A 20,164-nucleotide genomic window follows, 5' to 3' on the forward strand; every position below is an offset into this window, starting at 1 on the left:
TCTTTTCAAACATTTATTCTATTGAAGTATGATTATTTGGGGTGTACAGGGTCAGGGTTTCTCTCGTATACATTATTTGTTTAATTTAAATTAGCCTGTATCCGTAATTGGATCCTCCTTTGTCATCCGCTAAGTTGACTTTGGTCGTGTATCTTTGCGATATATATATTATTTGACATATTTCTGAGTCACACAATCAGATAATTTATGCAAATGTATTGTGGCTAAAGATGTGGAACGGGAGAGAGCTGGGTTGGATGGAAACAGGAAAAAAAAAACACATCCACACAAACAGACAGACAAATTTACGAGGAAGTTTTGTAAATAGTCGATAAGGTACTTTTTACAAATATGAGTGTCGACAGCGCCAGGATATGGATCAAATGGATTTTGCTTACAGCTGTTTCATGTCTCTTGTCTGAAACGTTCCAAGAACCCGCGAACAAAGGAAACCTAAATCAGCGGTTATAACCATGAGCAATGTAACCGCGCGAGCCACGTCGAATACTTTGACTAAATGAAGACTTTCTCGAGAGAATCTTTTAACTTTTGACTTGAAGAATAATCGCTAATAGTAAATTTTTAGAAAGATGTCTTTCACAACTCTAGATACTACGAATTTCCCCCTGTATGCTGTGAACGTCCTAGACAATGATCATTTTGTAATCGCCGGTGGTGGAGGCGCGGCGAAGACCGGTGTCCCGAATGCATTGGTTTGTATTTTTGCTCTTCACTTATTTACACTGATTTTTCCAAAACTTTTTTTAATTTCATGTCGTATTGCTGTAACTGTAGTATAAAGTATATAGTATTTTTTTCTGCGTTTAATGTTGATTTCACGATTCTTAGAAACTGTACATTTTATTCGATAAATTAATTGGCCTCTTTGCTCCTCGACTTGTTGTTCAAATTTCTTGTGATGCTCTGAGATCGAGTGCCAAATTTAAATCAAAGGGCAAGATTTACGCACAGCCCCATAACTCATTCTGCATACAGTTCTTGGATGAGAAAACAAAGGAGATTGCATTTGGGACCACAGCTTTGCTTTAGAGTGGTGTGGAGGTATACTGAAAATCTCTCCAATCAAAGATTTAACTACACGGTTTACTGGTGTGAGGTCTTATTAATTTTGTGGTGAACAAGTATAACGTGGGATGGTATTAGATGATTGCTATAAAGGGACAGTTGTATCTTTTATATAAGTACAAATGTATGTGTCAAAAGTTCTGAAATAAAATATTCTAAAGTTATAATCGAGTTTGCAATTAACAAGGCAAACTAACCCCAGCTGTCCAGTTACAAGCTAAGTATTGTACTTGAATGAAGGAGTTCTGGGCTCTGTAACAAACAGAACGAATTAAGGTGTTTTCATCCAGAAGTCTTTTCGTCCAAGTCTTGCGTCCAAAATTCTTTTCGTCCAAAAGTATTTTCACCTTAGAAGTCTGTTTGTTTACTTGTTAAGTCCTTTCTCGGAGCAAACAATTAACTTTTAAAAGGCTATATATAAGGCTATATATAAAGAACCTATTGTGAGCTGCTGCCATTTTGGTTCCGATAGCTTTAGTCACCAATCCTTCCTCATTTGCTCTAACGAAGGGTTACTATGTTGTTGGGTATGTTGGATACGTAGTGATGTTACACTTCGTTGCCTTTTACACTCGATAGAAGCTTAACAACAACCCTAATATTCCCATTTCTTTCACATTAAATAATTAAGCGTCAAGCAAGTCTTTATTTTTGCCACTATTTAATAAAATATATTGTGTTACAACTTCATTCATTCTCTGTGTATTTATTGTTAAATTCATGACATTGAATTTGTAAACGAAGATTGGTGAACCAAAAGGGCAACGGCTCACACTGATAAGTTCTTTGTATAGCCTTATCTATAATATAATATAGTTATTTATTTGCTTCGTGGAAAGACTTAACAATTAGACGTACAGACTTAAGATGAAAAGACTTTCGGATGAAAAGATGTGGACAAAAAGACTCTTGGACGAAAAGACCAAGTGTGTGCATTATATTATTATTTCATTTAACTGATTTTAAGTTAGATCAGATTAGGCAAAGACAGAATTTTTATTCCTACAATGTAGTGCTTTCTCCCTTTTTGTTTTCTTAGAATATTTACAAGCTAGGTCGAAATGGTAAAGAGCTCAAAGCTACTCTAGTCCATAACTTTGAAGCTGGAAGGAGGCCAATTATGAACTGTGCAATTCATCCAACATCAAATGTCCTCGCTGTTGGAATGGACAACAAATGTCAGTTACTTGAGATTGATGTTAAGGAGGAAGTAAAGAACACTGAAAAAGTGAAAGGAAAAAGCAAAGTTATTGTTAAAGAAAAGACACGAGAATTTATTGTGAAAGAGTTAGAATCTAAAGTGACAGTTTCAGCAGAGGACGATGACTCAAAAGATGACGATGATGTTGGTTTTCAGAAAGTTGTACGATTTACTGCAGATGGGCAGCACATTGTTACGGGAGGGTCTGATGGCCATGTTAGGGTTCTAAAGGTAAAAGAGAACTTCTAACTGACATTACAAGCTCATAGTTATTCCTAACAGTTGTACGATCCTCCAGCATGTGCTTTAAATTTTTTTCAGCTTCAGAGTTTTCATTTGGTGTCAGTGCTTGATAGTTTGTGTTGAAACACAAGTAATAGTTGAAACTATCATCAACTATCATGATGGTTTGAACAGGGCTTAAGGAGAAAATTGATACTAGTCACCCATAGAGATCACAGTGTTAAGGTGGCTGAACACAATTTTTGATACTTGTGTTTCTTTCACCATTTCCTCTAAAACCCTTGATCTCGCAGTCGCCAAAATTGGCAGCAAGCAAGTTAACAACACAAACTTTGTTTTTTTTTTTTTTTTATAGTTAAGCTGATGTATGTGCCATTACCATGGTGACATGAATAAATATAAACATGCCTTAAAATCGGTTTTGTTTATTTGTAGAAAATCTAGTCATTAGATTTTCTTTATAATTTGCATGCAACGAGCTTGTAACGATACTCACAAGTTAACACCATTTTGCTAACAATTTAATAGAGATCTTTAATTATCTCTTACTGATTCAGAAGGTTCATTTGATTATCTAGAATTTCCTTTGTTAAAAATCAAATTTTTTCAATACTCTAGTTACTTATTTCCTAATGTGTTTTCGTGCCAAATTTCGTGAAATTCTAATGGGTGGTTCTCAAGAAATAGGCATATTTCCAAGAAAGCAATTTTCCATCCAGTAGCAATTTTTTTACTTACTATGCATGCGCTGCATTTAACGAGGTTCTATTGGTAACAACGAAAAAGCTGAGAATTGCTGGGTTCTTTGCACCATCAACTTTTCTAACATGTCTTTGCAATAAAAGATTAAAGCCCTCAACACCCTGCACCAGCGTATATAGAAAAATAGCACAGATAGTGCGGATACGTGTTGAGTAAATGAAATGACCGCTCTATTGACGACATGTTTGTTTTTTTGCAATCCATATGTGCGCACTGAATTGCATCAGCAAAAGCATGGGCAAAAACTGTGTTCGGCCACCTTTAGGAAACTCTGATAATTATGTATGTGCTGTATCTATATATAAACTGATAAATAGAAAGCTGAATATCTTTTTTTTGTAAGTTATTTGTTTTTTATTATTTTATTTTATCTTTTTTTCCCCATTTTTCTCCAGTATCCTTCCTTGGAAAGTATCCATGACATAAAAGCTCACACAACAGATGTTGATGACTTAGATGTACATCCTAATTCACGTCAGGTATGAGCTTGCACTATTATGGAAGCCGAAAAGGGACAATCCAAAAATATTTTTCAAATCCTGAAAAATATTTCAAATTGCAATATTTATTTTAAACTCACTGTCGAAAAGTTTGACAAATCCAAAGATATTTTGCAAATCCAACAAAATATTTAGAAATCCAAAAAAATTTTTTCAAAATCCGAAAATATTCTGCAAATCCAAAAAATATTTTGGAATCCGAAAAAATTTTTTCAAAATCCGAAAATATTTTGCAAATCCAAAAATATATTTTGAAATCCAAAAAAATTTTGTGTTAAATGGGAACACTAAGAACTATAGTACAATCGAATCAGCGCGCGTGGCGCAAGCTGAAAGCAGTCAAGACAACTTAACAATCGAGACAGTGAAAAAAATAGCTCTACATCTACAAAGGCGAACGATTCAAAAAAGACGCAATCCCTGATGTGCGTACTCATTTTAAACAAACTGAGACATTTCTGTATACACACTATAGTTCCTGTCACCCACAAGGAATTAAAAGAGACTTCATAAAAGGGGAGACCCTTAGACTTCTAAGAACAAACTCCTCTCAAACAATATTTGAGGAGAAAATTACAAATGAAGCACATTTGCTAAAGAGAGGCTACCGAGAGGACCTCATTAGTACAACGCTCTCAGAAGTGAATTAAAAAACAAGAAATTAGCTCTTCAACAGAAACAAAAGACGAACCAACAAATCTTACCTTTTGTGTCACACAATACCAACCATCAGTGCCAAACCTAAAGCAAATTCTCATGAGACACTGGTATTTAACAGAAACACAACCACTACTCAACGAAATATACAAAAATCCGTTTCTCGTATCTTACAAAGGAGGACGGTCGCCCAAAGACATACTCAATGGGGCCAAACTTTGAATAGGCTACTCTAAACACGCGCTGGGGAGTCGTGTAGGCCTGTCAACCCCATTTTACAACAATTTCTCGTCTAACTATTTCCCGAACAGTGTGTTCTGAATGAAGGTGGTTTCTTTGTAACCCATAGTGATGTAGCCTTCTCTTCAGAGTCCTCACGTTCATTGAAATCCCATGGTATTCTGCCAGAAAGTGAACAATGGTCTCGTAATGAAATCCCTTATTAAAGTAATGTTCTGTAGCCAATCTTTCGTCTCCCAAGCTGGACAACACACTTTCCTCTTCATGCCATTGTAGTGTTCCACAACGATGGCAGAATGTTTCATTGTTCCCACATTCTCTTCCACATTTATGACAGAACATGTTCTATCCTCGTTCCCTCGCCATTTTGTATGTGGGATGATGCGGGATATGGCAAGAAAATGCTGGGTGACTGCTGGTGCAAATAGCCCGTGCAAAATATTTTTTTGGATTTGCAAAATATTTTCGGATTTTGAAAAAATTATTTTGGATTTCAAAATATTTTTTCGGATTCACACAATATTTTCGGATTTTGAAAAAATTTTTTTGGATTTCTAAATATTTTTTTTGGTTTGCAAAATATCTTTGGATTTGTCAAACTTTTTGACAGTGAGTTTAAAATAAATATTGCGATTTGAAATATTTTTCGGGATTTGAAAAATCTTTTTGGATTGTCCCTTTTCGGCTTCCGTACACTATAGACCATAATCTTTGTGATTGCCAACACGTTTCATTTACCATGCAGGGATAACTCACCCAGTCAAACTTTTAACAATAAAACAAATAAAACTTTGAACAATAAAACAAATAATACACACTATTAATACACACTTGACATGGTATTTAAAAAAAAAAATTAGTGTTTCAGGGTTTCCAAACACGAGAAAACAGATGAAAGCACTATGGTGGAAGTCCAGTGCATTTACTGTTTTCAAGCGTTTGAAAACCCTGATAAAACATGCTGCATTAGTTTTTTTAACCCATTAATGGCCGCAGCTTTTGTGGAAAACTGTGTTTTGAAGCTAGTCGAGCAGATTTCGGGTCACTGTTGTGGTTTTAAAAGCTCAAACTTACCAAAAACCCCTTGACAGCTCGTGCACTTGATGGCCTTTCAATCCAAATGCAAAATGGCGGCCTGAAAATCTCGGGCATGTGCAGAGAGCAAAATTTCGACATAGTTTTTGGGTTGAAAAGTCATGCCCCACTTATGACTTCTACTTTTCTCTCTTTCTCCTGCCCTTTTTTTCCCCTCTCCTTGCCTGAAGTTTCTCCTCACTTGCTGGAAATTGAGTAGGCTTCATTTTGGTGTAGAGATTTTTCAGAAACTACTCATTATTTTCAAAGCACATGCTCGCAAAGGTAGGTGGGTAGTGAAGCACGATTTTCGTGCAGATTTTCAGGTCAAAGTGACATGGTTTTTTGGCTATTTCTCCAATCTCCTTCACTCAATTGCGCTCATTCTGGTATCGTCTGTAAGATATTTTCAACCTGTTCAAGTAGGTGCTCAAATTCGTGCTCCAGGGTTAAAAGTGATGACGTCACAAGGCGTAGAAAGGGTGTGGGTCCCCATGGGCGCATACGGGCGCACTGGACATCAGTGAGTTAAAATAGCTTCTCAAGAACACCTCAGGAGATAAAAAAATGGAAATATTCAAACATAAACTCAAACATGTGCCATTGATATTCTAACCAAGGAATGAGTTCCCTCTGTCTTTTTTTTTTTTATTATTATCATTTACAGTTTGTAACATGCTCAAGAGACACAACAGCTTATGTTTGGAGGCTGGAAGAAGGCAAAAAACAATTCCAGTTGTACTTTTCTGTTAATAATGAAGATAACTTCTTTAGAATCAGGGCATGCAGGTAAGAATCTTTTAAGAAACATTCAATTTTCCTTTCGAAATTGTGTCATGATAGTTAGCCTTTCTTTTTAAGAAGTTAAATTGGAAAATAGAGAACAAGCATATGAGAGTTTCTAGAGTCATGAGAATTGGTAGATGTGCTAAATCATGTTGCTTTTATGTTTTTTTGGCAGGTTTTCCAGCAATGAGAGAAAGGAAGTGAGTCTGTTTACCATAAATGTACCATCAAAATTCGATAGAAAGGCTCCAACACCTTCATACTTAGTCAAGTGGGATTGCACAAAATGGCTGCCACAACTGAGTCAGGCTGCTGGTATTGAACCTCTCACACAAATGGCCATCAGGTACAGTGGCCAAAGTTCACAACTTTCCCCCGCAATACATCAATCAATTAATCAATAAACTTTATTTACCCTTGAATTTACAGTGTAGCACTCGGGTGCTAATATCTTCGAGCCAACCAAAGTTATTGTTAGTAATAAATAATTATAATAAAAAGTTAATTCTATAACAAATAGGCTAATTAGCTGCCTAGACAATTAATTAGCCAATTATCTTGATGCAGAAAGGTTTGCAGTTCCTGCCCTTTTAAGTAAATTATTGTTCCCAATAGATATCAGTCATCGAAAAGAAGTAAAATCAGAAATATTGTGGTGATGGTCAGGAAGAGAGTTCCAAGATATTGCTGCCAAGTAACTAAAGGAATTGGTCAATGGTCAATAAGATTGGTCAATTGGTCAATAAGAAGTGATCAATGGTTTAGGCAAACAGAGTATATTATGTCCTCTTAAGAAATAGGTGCTAGAGAGCAAGCGAAACATATCTTTTAAATAGCTTGGATAATCAGACATTTAAAAATAGTAAGAATTATGTTTTGTAAACGCTTGTCCTTAAGGTTTACAGTTCCTGCTCTTTTAAGTAAATAATTTTAGTACACAACTCGGGCAGTCGGAGGGCCAATAACTAAAATCAACCAATCAAAATGCTCTATTGCTGGTCCAATATTCTCTAAGTATTGGACCGGGCATTGTCCCGAAGGGTCCCGAATGATACTACACTTGTGTCCCTTTGAACTTCAGTCATATAATAAATCTCTTATTAACCAAGCTTGCTTGGGACCGTACTGGAAGAACATCGGCCCTCAGTCTTTTTTGTATGGACCTCTGTCCGTACTGTCAAGACCTCGGGCCGATATTTTTCCAGTACGGTCCTCGCGCTTGGTTAATAAGATATATGTATTCAGAGTTAAAATGTATGTATGTAACCAGCAAGACAGATTTTGATTTTATGGGTAAAGCTATATTTCCGTTTGACAGCTACAGTGTATTTTATATTTTATAGGGGGGATTTCCATTGTAAGTGGGAGCATTAAAGTTGTAACTTGCTTGTGATTTCATTGATCTATTGGTTTTACTTCTTCCTCAGTGGAAACGGGATATTTGTAGGAGTTGGAACAGCAGAGGGTGATATCTCAGTTTACATTGCATGGAATCTGGCTGTAAGTATCATTTTACATGATGAATTAACTTTTGTTTAAAAATGTTAGACTTACATGTATGTGCTGCTAAACAGAAAAATTCTCTTGGCCAGTAGCTCTGTTTTGATCTCCTTTTGAGCCACATTAAGTTAAGTTAAGTCATGTTTTAGGTTACTTTGCAGTCTAATATATTGCACTACAGAATGTATTTTGTGACAGTTACAATCGAAAGTAAGAATGTGGAATTTAACATTAATTATTTATTAATAAACCCTATCACCCACAGAAAACCTTTACTTGGTCATGACTAAGAAGGACATGGTCCTGCCTCCACCCTCCAGGACCTCATTTGTTTTGACTATTCCATTTTATTACACGACTCGGGGAGTCAGAGGGCCAATAACTAAAATCAACCAATCAAAATGCTCTATTGCCAGTCAATATTCTCTCAGTATTGGACTGGGCACTGTCCCGAATGGTCCCAAATGATACCACACTTACACCCCTTTGAACTTTAATCTCTTATTAACCAAGCTTGCTTGGGACCATACTGGAAGAATATCGGCCCTCTGTCTTTTTTGTACGGACCTCACTGCGCTCGGTCCGTACTGTCAAGACCTCAGGCCAATATTCTCCCAGTATGGCCCTCACGCTTGGTTAATAAGATATATGTTTCACATACCCATGTATCACATACCTATGGTCATAGTCATCATTCACATAAATTATACAGGTTCCAAGATGAAACAATTTCTTATTGTTTTAATGATTTGATTATATTCTTTTTCTCTACAGCCCTTGACCACTCTTAAGGGTGTCCACAACATATTTGTCACAGGATTAACATTCCTTCCCAACTCTCCACTTGTCAATGATCAACTGCAGAATGAGTTTGCATTGCTCAGTATATCTGCTGACAATGCTTGTAAGGTTACTACACTCAAAAGAAGAGGTATGGATAAATTGTATTTTTTATTACAATCTAATGGGCTGATTCTCTGAACATAGAAGTAGAATTAAACATAACAATGAGACATACTAATACCATAATGCCTTCAGGATGGCTTGCAAAAGAACGGAGGACCCCATACTGAGATGGACCACCTAATGAAAAATAATGATAATAAAAAAGATAACCAAAAAAATCCAGCTATTTCCCTAAACACTAGTCCTAACTCTAGCACATCAGCCTGGTCAATTGGTGGTGGTTGAGATATTCAAGAAATTTTTCACAAGGTTTTGTAACTTTTCAAGCCAAAGAGGAAATAAAAATATATTATAAAAACAATGACTATTTGGGAAAGGCTACCAGAAAAAGAGTTTATCTGCATCCAAAAAACAAAAGACAAAATTAATGTATCAATTAAGTTACTTTAAGCAGATCAGTAGTTATATCCCTTAAAACAAGGTACAATATCTTAGGGAAAAACTGAACAAAGCAACCACATGTTGAGAAAAACATAAATTCCCACCAAAAGCATGGCTCCATCTTCTGCATAAAAACACACACACAATCCACCTCCTCCATTTGCTCTGACGAAGGATAATGTGCTGAGGCGTGAGTAGTCCAGTGGTCAGTGCGCTGGACTCTGGGTTGGTTGGCCGAGGTTCAAGTCCTGGCTGGGGCATGATGTTGTGTCCTTAGGCAAGCCGCTTCACTCACATTGCTTCGTCTTCTCGGATAAGACGTAAAGCCATGGGTCTCATCTCCTGCAGGGTTAGGAGCAGGAGACGTAAATTTCCCATGCATGAGATCACTGTGTAGTGGATGTCCTCCCCGGGGTGGGATGGGTGGGAAAGTGAGATCGCTACATGGACTGAAGCGGCTGCCAGAGGTGCCTGATAAAAATGCTGATGTCCGATCTCAATCTTACGATACTGTTAAGCGCGACTGAATATATCCACATAGAAGTCTGCACTATATAAATGTAAAAATGTATGCTCAAAATGTCAGCTTTTAAGCCGTTTGCAGTGGCCAACTGCCAACTCAGTTGATAAAACCAAATTACCTTGTTACCCACACTGATACAGCACCACAGTTTCTTTAGAAACTTACCCCCTTTGCCAAAAACATAACAATTTGATCTTTATTCCTTTTTCAGGTGAATACAGCTATTGGTGGATTCTTGTAGGATTTTTAGTGTTACTTTACTTAACTCTTGTGATTCTAGCTTATGCAGGTATTGATTTATAAGGAAGTTTTTGTAATTTATTTGATATAGTAGAATATTGCAGAAAATAATATGATTTGGTATATTCTATAAGTGGAAAAGGATTTTCAAACTCATGAAAAGTAGTTAATTTAACTTTAATTTCCACAATAAGTTGTAGATATTTATTATGATAATAATTTCAATTGTTGTTATTGACAGTTTGGCTTGTAGTTTGGGTGCCCTGTCATCCGGCCTTGAATGCATGAAATGATCTTCTGCATCTATAGAGAGCCATTCTACATGTATTCATGCAACTAAGAGTATATGTGTGCATGCAAACTATTTTGGGTATGATACACGCATGCTACATGCACTTATAGTCTAAGTACTGTAGCCATAGTCTAAAGAACAAAGGATCAATTTTTTTTTAAATGCCTTGCTAATAAGGTGCACTCAGCTGTTAATGCTCTTCCATATTATTGCAAATCCAATGCAACAGGAGATTGGATGTTGCCAGGTTGTTACCTGACACAATTTGCCAAAGACAATAATCAAATTTACCACTAAAAGTAACCTTCGGTAAGATTCTAAAACCAACATGATTTAACCAACCCAAATGAAAACCTGGTATCTGGCTGTTCCTATACTAAATGGCTTGAGCATAACCAGGGTTATTTAGGTGTATGTGTTTTAAAGTGTGATCTTTCTGCAGTGAGTTGAGTCTGCAAAAGAAAAAATTGTTGTAACCATGCCATGAGTACAACCAATTTCTTAGGCAAAATGTACTGAAGTTGGAATAACTTAGGTTGGAGTGTGATCACATGCAGGTAGGCTAAACACCAAGAGCACTTATTGAAATTAGTATTTAATTATAATAGTCTTGACATCAAACTTTCAATCAATCAATTTTAATTTATGCAGTTCATACGAGACGAAAATATTTTGAAGATCATACATATCCTATGTAGAACTTTACTTTAGGAGGTTGAATGTATTATATTTACTTTGGTGTATACTATAAAGCTCTTCTCCATGGCAAAAGGAAAGGAAAATGCTAAACTAGTATTTAATTTAAATTATCCATGTTTAAATTATTGTCTTTTCACCATTAATTTTTATCTTCCGAGTCATACTCTTAAGGTACATATACTCTAACGATTCATGATGGTTGTTTTATAGTGTAACTTTTCAAATTTATAAAATGTTTTATTACCATATCGGTCTCAAGGAACAATAAAATTGTTTTCGCGTGGTGCACGTTGTTAGAGAGCGCATTTGGATTGAATCTCGCACAACCCAGAGCAACGTTCTCACAACGGCCAATCAGAGCTTCAGAAAATTTTCAAAGGAGCCAATGAGAGCTCGATGTAAAAAAGAGCGGGAAAACGCGAGTGACCAAGGTGCGGTTGGTTTGGTTTTGAATCTGATTGGGTGACAGGGTGGCGCTAGTTTCGATCCTGAATTACTTTCGATGCTCGAGTAAAAGCTCTTCTTTTGTATGAGATTATGAGAGCCGTAGCCGGTGTGAGACCTTTCAAATGTAAGCTACGGTGTTAAATTCATTTCTTTACATTTGAAATGACATGAAACACTTCCGTTTGGTATTGTAGGGATAAAGTAATATTTTTTCACCTTATAACATAGCCGGAAATTTCCAAGAACACATTTTATAACTTTATGGAACTTAAATTAAGTTAAAGGTTAGTTTATGGAATAGGTATAGTAACGTGGAATGTAACCTTTTTAGCGTCCAAGAATACCTCTCGTCCGTGAGAAGAGAAAAACAAGGCGAATGTAATGAGATATCTCTCAATGTGTGAAGTAGGATAACAGCCGTCAAATGTAGGGGCGATAACAATAAATCTTCATGCAGCTTGGCATTTCATGCTCTGGATGCAATGGAACATTAACATGAGAGAATTTTTGGCTGGCCGAAAAAAAGCAATCAAATCGCTCATACAAATGTACAGAACTTTGGCTTTGAGGCGGAATGCCTGCTTATTCAAGCGTTGGCAAATGTGCAATTGTATTGGTCAAACAAGCACGTATTGTCCATACCAACCAGGACCTCACAAGGGACGTGTTTTTTTTTGTTTTTTTGTTTTTTTCAAGAAATTTTTGCTTAGTTTAACTTTTGTTTTCCTTTGTCTGAACTCGGCCGTTACTGTAATCTGAGGCAACATAAAACAAAAGTTAAATTCTTTTAAATTCCAGAAAAATTTGAATAATCTCAGTACAAGGACGCTGGTTTGCTATCTTTTCAGCGTTGCCAAAACCTTTGAACTCTTTTTTCATTGTGGTTTTCTGCGTTTGATTTCATATTTCTTCCCTTCTTTGTTCTTAAAAAGATGTCTACTTATCTGTAACCAATCTTAAAGAGGCCTGCAGGCTATAAAGAAATGAAATACTCAAAATTTCCCTGGTTCGTGATACGATAACCGTACCCTTATGACAACCTTTTTGTGAATCTCTTGTCGACAGATGTGCAAGTATTGTACAGACATGTTCAAATTTATTTTTACCCCCCCAGTATAGAAAGGTAAATTCAGTTTTAATTAAGTAACTACATAAGTTTATTTCAATTGTCGCTGATATTGAGATTTGCCAACGTTCCCGTTTGGTTATCCTGTTCCATTTCCTTGTTTTAAAACACTTTAGATAACAGATCACCAATTTCCAATTCTGGAGAAATGGGTGCCATATACTACATTGTAGCCAGCGATTTTTCCGAAAATTTTCGACTTTGTTTCCTTCAAGCCTGAGACGTCGATGAAACTTAATTTCTGGAGCATCTACGCGAGTTTGCACTAATGACTTTTCTCCACAGTTCAACTATTTAAAGTTCATTTAAAGTTTTCAAGTCTCGAGATTCTTCCGCTTAAAAGAAGCTAAGTTGTTCGATAAGTCTCTAATTCATAATTTTTTTCTCATTTTTGTTAAAAGGATTTGATTTTTCGACAAATTGAAAAGGCCTTTCAGTTGATCTCTACCATGTTTCTCAGTGACTTCGAAACTTTTAATTAACAGACCATGATTTCTAACACAAGATAACAGTCAATATATTGACTCGCTAGTAAACTTGTCCACGAGGAGAAAAAAGTCATTTGAAAAACTCTGTCATTTTTCATGCCGACATCAACTTTTAATTTATTTCTTGAATGTTTTTCAGGTCTTTTCTGACTTGTCCCGAATGAGGTCGTTCACATACTACGAACACAGTACGAAGTACGTCAAATAGTTGCGGCTACGATAACTACTTACTAAAACACCAACTTTTTGCGTATTCTTGCTACTATTTACGTCTAGAATAAGTTATATATTCTTTTGGTTTATGAATTTCAGAGCCGCGATATCTAATTTTAGCATCTACAAGATCTAGTGGGAAAATCCCCTCCTCGGTTGAGGCCACAGTTTTGCGGTTGTTCAATCACAGATGTTATTGGGAAAAGTCCAGATGCAATCAGACCACGAGAAAACAAATGTTTCGTTGATGACGAAAATTGTGATCTTTTTTGTAACGCAGGAAAAACTTTGCATCAGGTCTAAACCAACAGCGTTGCCTAAAATAGAAGTCACCAAATAAACAGTGGTATTGATTGTTAAGCCTCGTTGCCTGAATAACTCTCCTCCCCTCCCCGACCCTAAAACAACAAAAAAAGGGAGAAAAAGAATAAAGAAATTTTAATAAAGGCGAAAGTTTACCGCATTGAAAAGATAATTAAAACTGGAGTAATAATTAAGGAACCCAAATTTTCAATTATTTCCTTTTTTTTTTTTTTTTTTTCATTTCTATTGGCGCGCCACCTTTCCATCATAGTATCGTGCTGGACAGGATATTCTGAGCTTTCGCTCTATGAAAACTGAACCACCAAAAGTATTTGTAAAAATATTTATATATATATATCATTGGTCGGAAATGTATCAATACAAAAGTGACCAATAATAATTTTAAACAACGGAATCGAGTGAAATAAGGGAAAATGACTTCTTTCCTGAAGAAAACCAAACAATTCATTTCGATAACTGCTAGAAACAGAAAAATATGGACAACGTCGCTTTCCGGGTTGTAAGGAAAAAGACGAAAGCTAGCATCAAAATTGCAAATATACCATATCAGAACTTACTGTGCATATCGTTCTTCTTGTTGCAAACGCTAAACTATAATTACACCGATTAAAATATTTCTCTTATTACACAGTGGGCGTTCTTTGGTTAACTTTCTGAAAGAAATATTATAAAGGCAAATAAAACACGAAGTTCACAAGTAAAATTGGGGTCGAATTCCTTACTGGAATGATCATGATGACTTAATCTCGCGTCTCAGGCTCACACAAAGCGCCAATACTTAACTTCAATAATCCTTGGTTATTGTTTAATGTTATTTCTTTGAGCGACAGAAATCGGTCCAATTCTCAATTTTTCTATCTTCCCTGTGTTCATAACAGAAGTTAAATTGTTTACATATCCGTATGTAAAACATCACGTTCAAACAAAAGTTGTAAATATTGTATAAAATAAACCATCACAAGGGAAGTTTTAGAATTTTGCTTGCGTTCTTCGTCATTCTCAGACTTCTTTAGACTTCGATTGATCACTTTAGGAGTTGTAGAAAACTGTTAAACAAAAAAATCAGACTATAAATAAGCCACGAATCGAGTTTAGACTATCTATAGACAGGCAGTTTGCCCTTAAACCTATTGCCCTTCTTAAAAAAGAAAAGAGAGAGAGAGAAGAACTAAAATGCTGAAATTGAAATTGTATTGAATTTTTCCTGAATCAGTACACATCAATGGTCTCTACAAGGAACAGAAAAGATCTTTCCAAATAAGAATAAAAAAGAATGGGTTCTCTTATCGATTGCGATAGCCTTTTTCAGTCCACCATCACATCCAAAACCACTGAAAATCTTTGCCCACCTGGCGAAATCTCCCACAGAAAGTGTGGTAAAACTCGGGGTACTCATCACACTTAAAGGCATCACGTATTTTTGTTATTAGCGAATCCGTACTTAAGTAGAATTAAAGAAATAAGTGTATTTGTTCTAGGTTTGGATTTTGAGGGAAAACACATAGTTTGTTTTTGTCAGCTCCGTTATCAAGCGGCGGTGTATCGTTGTGGTTTTATTGCCAGCGTAAGAAACTCTGTTACGCACATGTCATATTGCGTGAAATGAAATTCGCTCAAGACATCATCAATTATTAACGCAGTCAAAACGAAGATATAAGGACACAGAGGTGAATCGTTGCCCGCTTTAAAGTTCTGGCACTTTGACCTTCAAAAAAGCGCCAAAACCTTACTTGCTTTATCATACTTGTTTAAACTTCTTTGGAGAAATTGTTCGGGAGAGTTGACTACTAATTTACAAAGAATTTCGTCGTTTTCAAGCAACATGAAGACTGGAGCATCAGCGCTCATTTTTTGCATCTTGAGTCTGACCAGAGTGTTTGCCGAAGACCAAACGACTCAACTGAAGAAAACCGTCGCGAAAAGAGACGAAGTCTATTACAACAATGTTGGATCGGTGAAAAATTCCTACAGTATTGAGGGAGAGGACAGGACTTCCAGGTCGGCTGAAAATGAAGAACATCAAAACAACAATGCTGAGAACAAGGGCGAATACTTATACTACGGTTCAGTTTACCCGAGGGACTTTGAAGGAAGAGAATACGAATTGAACTATCCTAGTTATGAAGAATGGTATGGCCCCTATGAGCCGTCTGAGGAATACTATCAGAACGGAGAGGAAGATTACAAACGTTCACTTTACTCTTTCGGCCCTCGTGGGGGTAGGAATGCGTACTACGGTCCCCGAGGGGGTAGAAGTGCATACTATGGTCCACGAGGAGGGAGAAGTGTCTACTACGGACCCCGAGGAGGAAGATCTTTGGAAAAAGAAGCTGGGCCTCGTGGAGGGAGATCGGTTGAGAACGACGATGGACCCCGCGGGGGTAGATCCGTAGAGAACGACAGCGGACCTCGTGGAGGTAGATCAGTGGAAAATGACGTTGGGCCCCGTGGAGGAAGATCTGTGGAAAGTAACTTTGGACCCCGTGGGGGTAGATCAGTAGAAGACAACATTGGACTCTCAGGGAGAAGGAGTGTAGAAGATTCCTCTTCTTCCTCAAATACAAATATTGGGCCCCGGGGAGGAAGGAGTACAGATGCCAGCGGACCAAGGGGTGGAAGAAGTGTCGAAAAATCAAATCAGAATTCAGATGCATCGTCCACTGCAAAAACCGGACCTCGAGGAGGTAGAGACACCGAGTCAGGACCACGAGGTGGACGAGCAGTTTCGGACACAAAAGGCAAAGCAGATGAGGCTAACGGACCCCGCGGAGGAAGAGATGCCCAGTCTGAAGCCAATGGCCCAAGGGGTGGTAGAGATGTGGGAGAGAAAGGCCCCAGGGAGGAAAGAGTCAGGTCAGTTGAAAATGATAGCCTGAGGGGAGGTAAATCAGTAGAATCTGGCCCACGGGGTGGCAGAGCCGTTGAAAGTGGCCCCAGAGGAGGGAGAGCTATTGAATATGGTCCCCGGGGGGGACGATCTGTATTTTATGGCCCTCGGGGAGGTAGAGAAATAGAATATGGGCCAAGGGGTGGGAGATCAGTTGATTATGGACCAAGAGGTGGTAGGGCGATCGATTACGGACCCAGGGGTGGAAGAGCTATTAAATATGGACCTCGAGGTGGTAGAGCGATAGACTACGGTCCAAGGGGTGGAAGAGCAGTCGGTTATGGACCCAGGGGCGGTAGAGCAATCGATTATGGACCAAGAGGTGGTAGAGCTATTGAATATGGACCTCGGGGTGGTAGAGAAATCTTCTACGGACCCAGAGGAGGAAGGGATCAAGATTATGGACCTCGTGGCGGAAGAGAAATTTCTTACGGACCTAGAGGTGGACGAGCCATAGATTTTGGTCCCCGGGGAGGTAGGGCTGTGGAATATGGGCCCAGGGGAGGAAGGGCTGTAGAATATGGTCCACGTGGTGGTCGTTGGATAGATTTTGGTCCACGTGGAGGTCGTTCACTTTTATACGATATCGTATTTGGTCCAAGAGGGGGTAGATCCTTAGCGTTCGGACCTCGGGGTGGTAGATCTGTAGAATTCGAGGGTCCACGTGGCGGAAGAGACATCGACTTTGAAAATGGTCCCCGTGGAGGTAGAGACCTGGAGTATGTAGACGTCTATGGGCCTAGAGGTGGAAGAGCCGTCGGAGGAATGGACTTCGGCCCCAGGGGAGGTCGTGACCTAGAATATTCAGAAGAGGAAGGATTCTATGAATTTGGTCCACGAGGTGGACGGGCCGTTTATTTTGAGGCGGAGCCACGAGGGGTTAGGGGTGTGGAATTCCAGACAGGACCCCGTGGAGGGCGAGAAGTGGAATATGGGCCCAGAGGTGGACGGTACATTTACAGTGGGCCACGTGGCGGAAGGGACATCTCTGGACCTCGTGGAGGACGTAGTGCCACTACAGCAGAGAGTTCGAACGGTCCACGGGGAGGACGAGACCTTGAAAATGGGCCTCGCGGAGGTAGAAGTGCGGTGGCCGGCCCCCGCGGTGGAAGAGCCATCTTATCAGAAGGATCCATGTGGGCCGCTAGTTCTGGGCCACGGGGAGGAAGAAGCCTTGACAAAAACACTGCTGACGCATCTGGACCTCGTGGAGGGCGTAGCACTGCTGAGAGCAGCAAAACTGTAAAGCGAGAGACAACCGCTGCAGCGGGAAAAGAGCAAACAGCCGTTAAAGAGAGGCAGGAAAGGGACTCTAAGGAAGTAGACGTTGACATAGAGAAGGTCGATAAGAAGCTAACAAATTCGAGTTGAGTGCAGAGCAAGAGCTGATGGTTTTGTTCCGAAATAAGGTAAATGTCACTAAAACGAATTGAGCATGAGCCTATACCCATCCATAGCAACCTCATTCCCACGCCGCTTTTCCCTTCAAAAAGGGTACGGGCGGGAAAAAGGCCGGAATTGGGCGGTCACATGCGCATCCGACACCTGAAAAACTCCCGTTGTAATAAATTATGTTGTAACGTGGCCTTCCTTTCTTTGATGCAAAGCGCCCGGGGAACGAGATTGCATTCATAGCCCAAAGGAGAAAATTATGGATCTCTGATACTCTCAGAAAAATTGATAGAAAATAAGGGGAAATTCTGTGAAAATTGTTTAACTGCTGGGCATATAACCGAGGGTTAGTTTTTTTGCTAATCAATTCTTATATGACCATTTCTTTTTTTTTTTTTTTTTTTCTTTTAATGCAAATAGGTGTACACCAGAGAAATGTCAAAGGGATATCGATAAACTAACCAAAATCAAACAAAAAACCAAACTGACTTGCTGGAGAAACAATTCACCAAGTTCCGGCCCCTAAAAACGCATGCAATAACATGTTATAACCTTGATGATAAAATCAGTGGTTTTTGTAGTAACAAAAATATGGAATATCTGCTGTTAGGTCAAGTTCAAAAGTTGAACTTCACATGAGACGAACTAGATTGCAATTAAGGTGAAGTTCGACCGTACGCCGGGTCAAACGTCGAACATAATTCGTCGACCAGGTTGAAAGCAGCGAAAACAAATCTTTCGGTCAAAGGGACTTCACATAAAGCAATTTGTAACTTACTCGTCAAGTTCGTTTCATGAAAAAGATCGAGGTTTTGTCCCACGGTCGATCTGCACACGATAAATCCTTCCGAAGCAAACGGACAGAGCGGCGTTGGTCGATCCGAATTCAATCGCACGAAGTCAAATGATTGAAACGTCCAACTTAACAAATTTAATTTACTCAGTTTAGTTCAGTCCTAAGTGAAATTCCACGTTTGAACTGGGCCTAATGGTTTTTCCTATAAAAATTGTCCAACAAAATATACACCGAATCAAAATGTGACGTCCGAATTTAATTGCCATTGTTTTGGACATACTAGCTTCGTCTTCACGTGGAAACACAAAAGGATTATCAGTTGTGTGAAAGGCTTGTAAGTCCAGAACAATGGCAATTGAAAATGGACGCCATATTTCGATTCGGTGTATTCTTTAATTTGCCTCAACGTTTCTTCTTTATGTTTTTTCCTTTCAAGGTTGCCTTTTTTTTACTCCAGTGATCCACACTGACTGGGAACGAGCAATCACAAGATTAAGAGTTGGAACTTCATTGGAAATTAATACAAATAATCAAAAGATACGAGAAATAGGAAAAAAAATACATTTAAAATGAAAAAGTAGATATACCTCAGCCTTACGTTTACTGTTTAAGCTAGGTTTTCTTTACCTCGACCTACTTCATGATCACAAAGACGAGAGTGAATATTTTTAACTGGCTAAGAATGGATGTATTGAGGATAAAGGGATAAAATAAAGTTATTGTAATCAAGTGTGGTTATGACTTCATTTGTTTCTTTTCCTTGCTTTTTTGACAACGAATACAGAAAAAATCCCTATAAAAATACACGTGTTTTGGTGGGTTCAGGCTGTTTTTGTTCTTATATATCGGGTGTTTTCTTCAAAATCAGTTTGAAAATGTTCTTAGGGTGTTCTTAAAATTGTTTCTAAAAATTGAATACTGCATAGAAATAAATGGACAAGCACAACATTTTAATTAATTGATTAATGAGTGGAACTAAACTCAACTGAATTTATCAGTTGTCCAGCACTTATGTTGATCTAGCTGGCGAACAATTTTATATATAATAATTTTATATTACGTATAGTTTACTTTTTGGACCAGATTTCAGAGGGTCTCAGTGGGGTGCTGGCTTTTACAGTTATCGGCTAAAATTTTGGCTCTTTTACGGCTATCGGTTAATTTTTTACAGTTACGGTTAACAAAAAAGTTAAAAATTAATTTCTTTGGTACCAAAAGGTTAAATATTAATAAACCTGTGTGTTTTTAATCTTTAAAGCAAAACAAAGGTGTTATGGTCATCTCAGGCTTAAATGAGTTATTCTTTTGAAAAAATTTAGTATTTGATAAATCATACCACTT

At 38.0% G+C, this 20,164-nt stretch overlaps 2 protein-coding genes across 3 annotated transcripts; both read left to right on the top strand.

The window, feature by feature from the left end:
- Positions 1-482: 482 nt before the first annotated feature.
- On the top strand, positions 483-14,374 carry LOC111342788 (guanine nucleotide-exchange factor SEC12-like). 2 transcript variants are annotated; one of them, XM_088743208.1, is made up of 10 exons: positions 483-713; positions 2,126-2,518; positions 3,688-3,771; positions 6,431-6,552; positions 6,725-6,895; positions 7,977-8,049; positions 8,824-8,980; positions 10,131-10,208; positions 13,351-13,406; positions 13,524-14,374. In XM_088743208.1, exons 1-9 carry the CDS (start codon positions 591-593, stop codon positions 13,359-13,361), a joined length of 1,212 nt encoding a protein of 403 aa, XP_088599334.1. In that variant the 5' UTR covers positions 483-590; the 3' UTR covers positions 13,362-13,406; positions 13,524-14,374. The 2 variants fall into 2 exon arrangements, with proteins under 2 accessions (XP_088599334.1, XP_088599333.1); XM_088743207.1 differs by lacking the exons at positions 13,351-13,406; positions 13,524-14,374 and having other exon boundaries at positions 10,131-11,438.
- A 1,015-nt stretch (positions 14,375-15,389) lies between these two features.
- Positions 15,390-19,557, top strand: LOC111342790 (uncharacterized). Its single transcript, XM_022949907.2, has 2 exons — positions 15,390-18,044; positions 19,260-19,557. Exon 1 carries the CDS (start codon positions 15,571-15,573, stop codon positions 18,004-18,006), a length of 2,436 nt encoding a protein of 811 aa, XP_022805642.2. The 5' UTR covers positions 15,390-15,570; the 3' UTR covers positions 18,007-18,044; positions 19,260-19,557.
- The last annotated feature ends 607 nt before the right edge of the window (positions 19,558-20,164 follow it).

The sequence above is a fragment of the Stylophora pistillata genome, chromosome 13 (assembly GCF_964205215.1).
Source record: "Stylophora pistillata chromosome 13, jaStyPist1.2, whole genome shotgun sequence".
Classification (NCBI taxonomy): Eukaryota; Metazoa; Cnidaria; class Anthozoa; order Scleractinia; family Pocilloporidae; genus Stylophora; species Stylophora pistillata.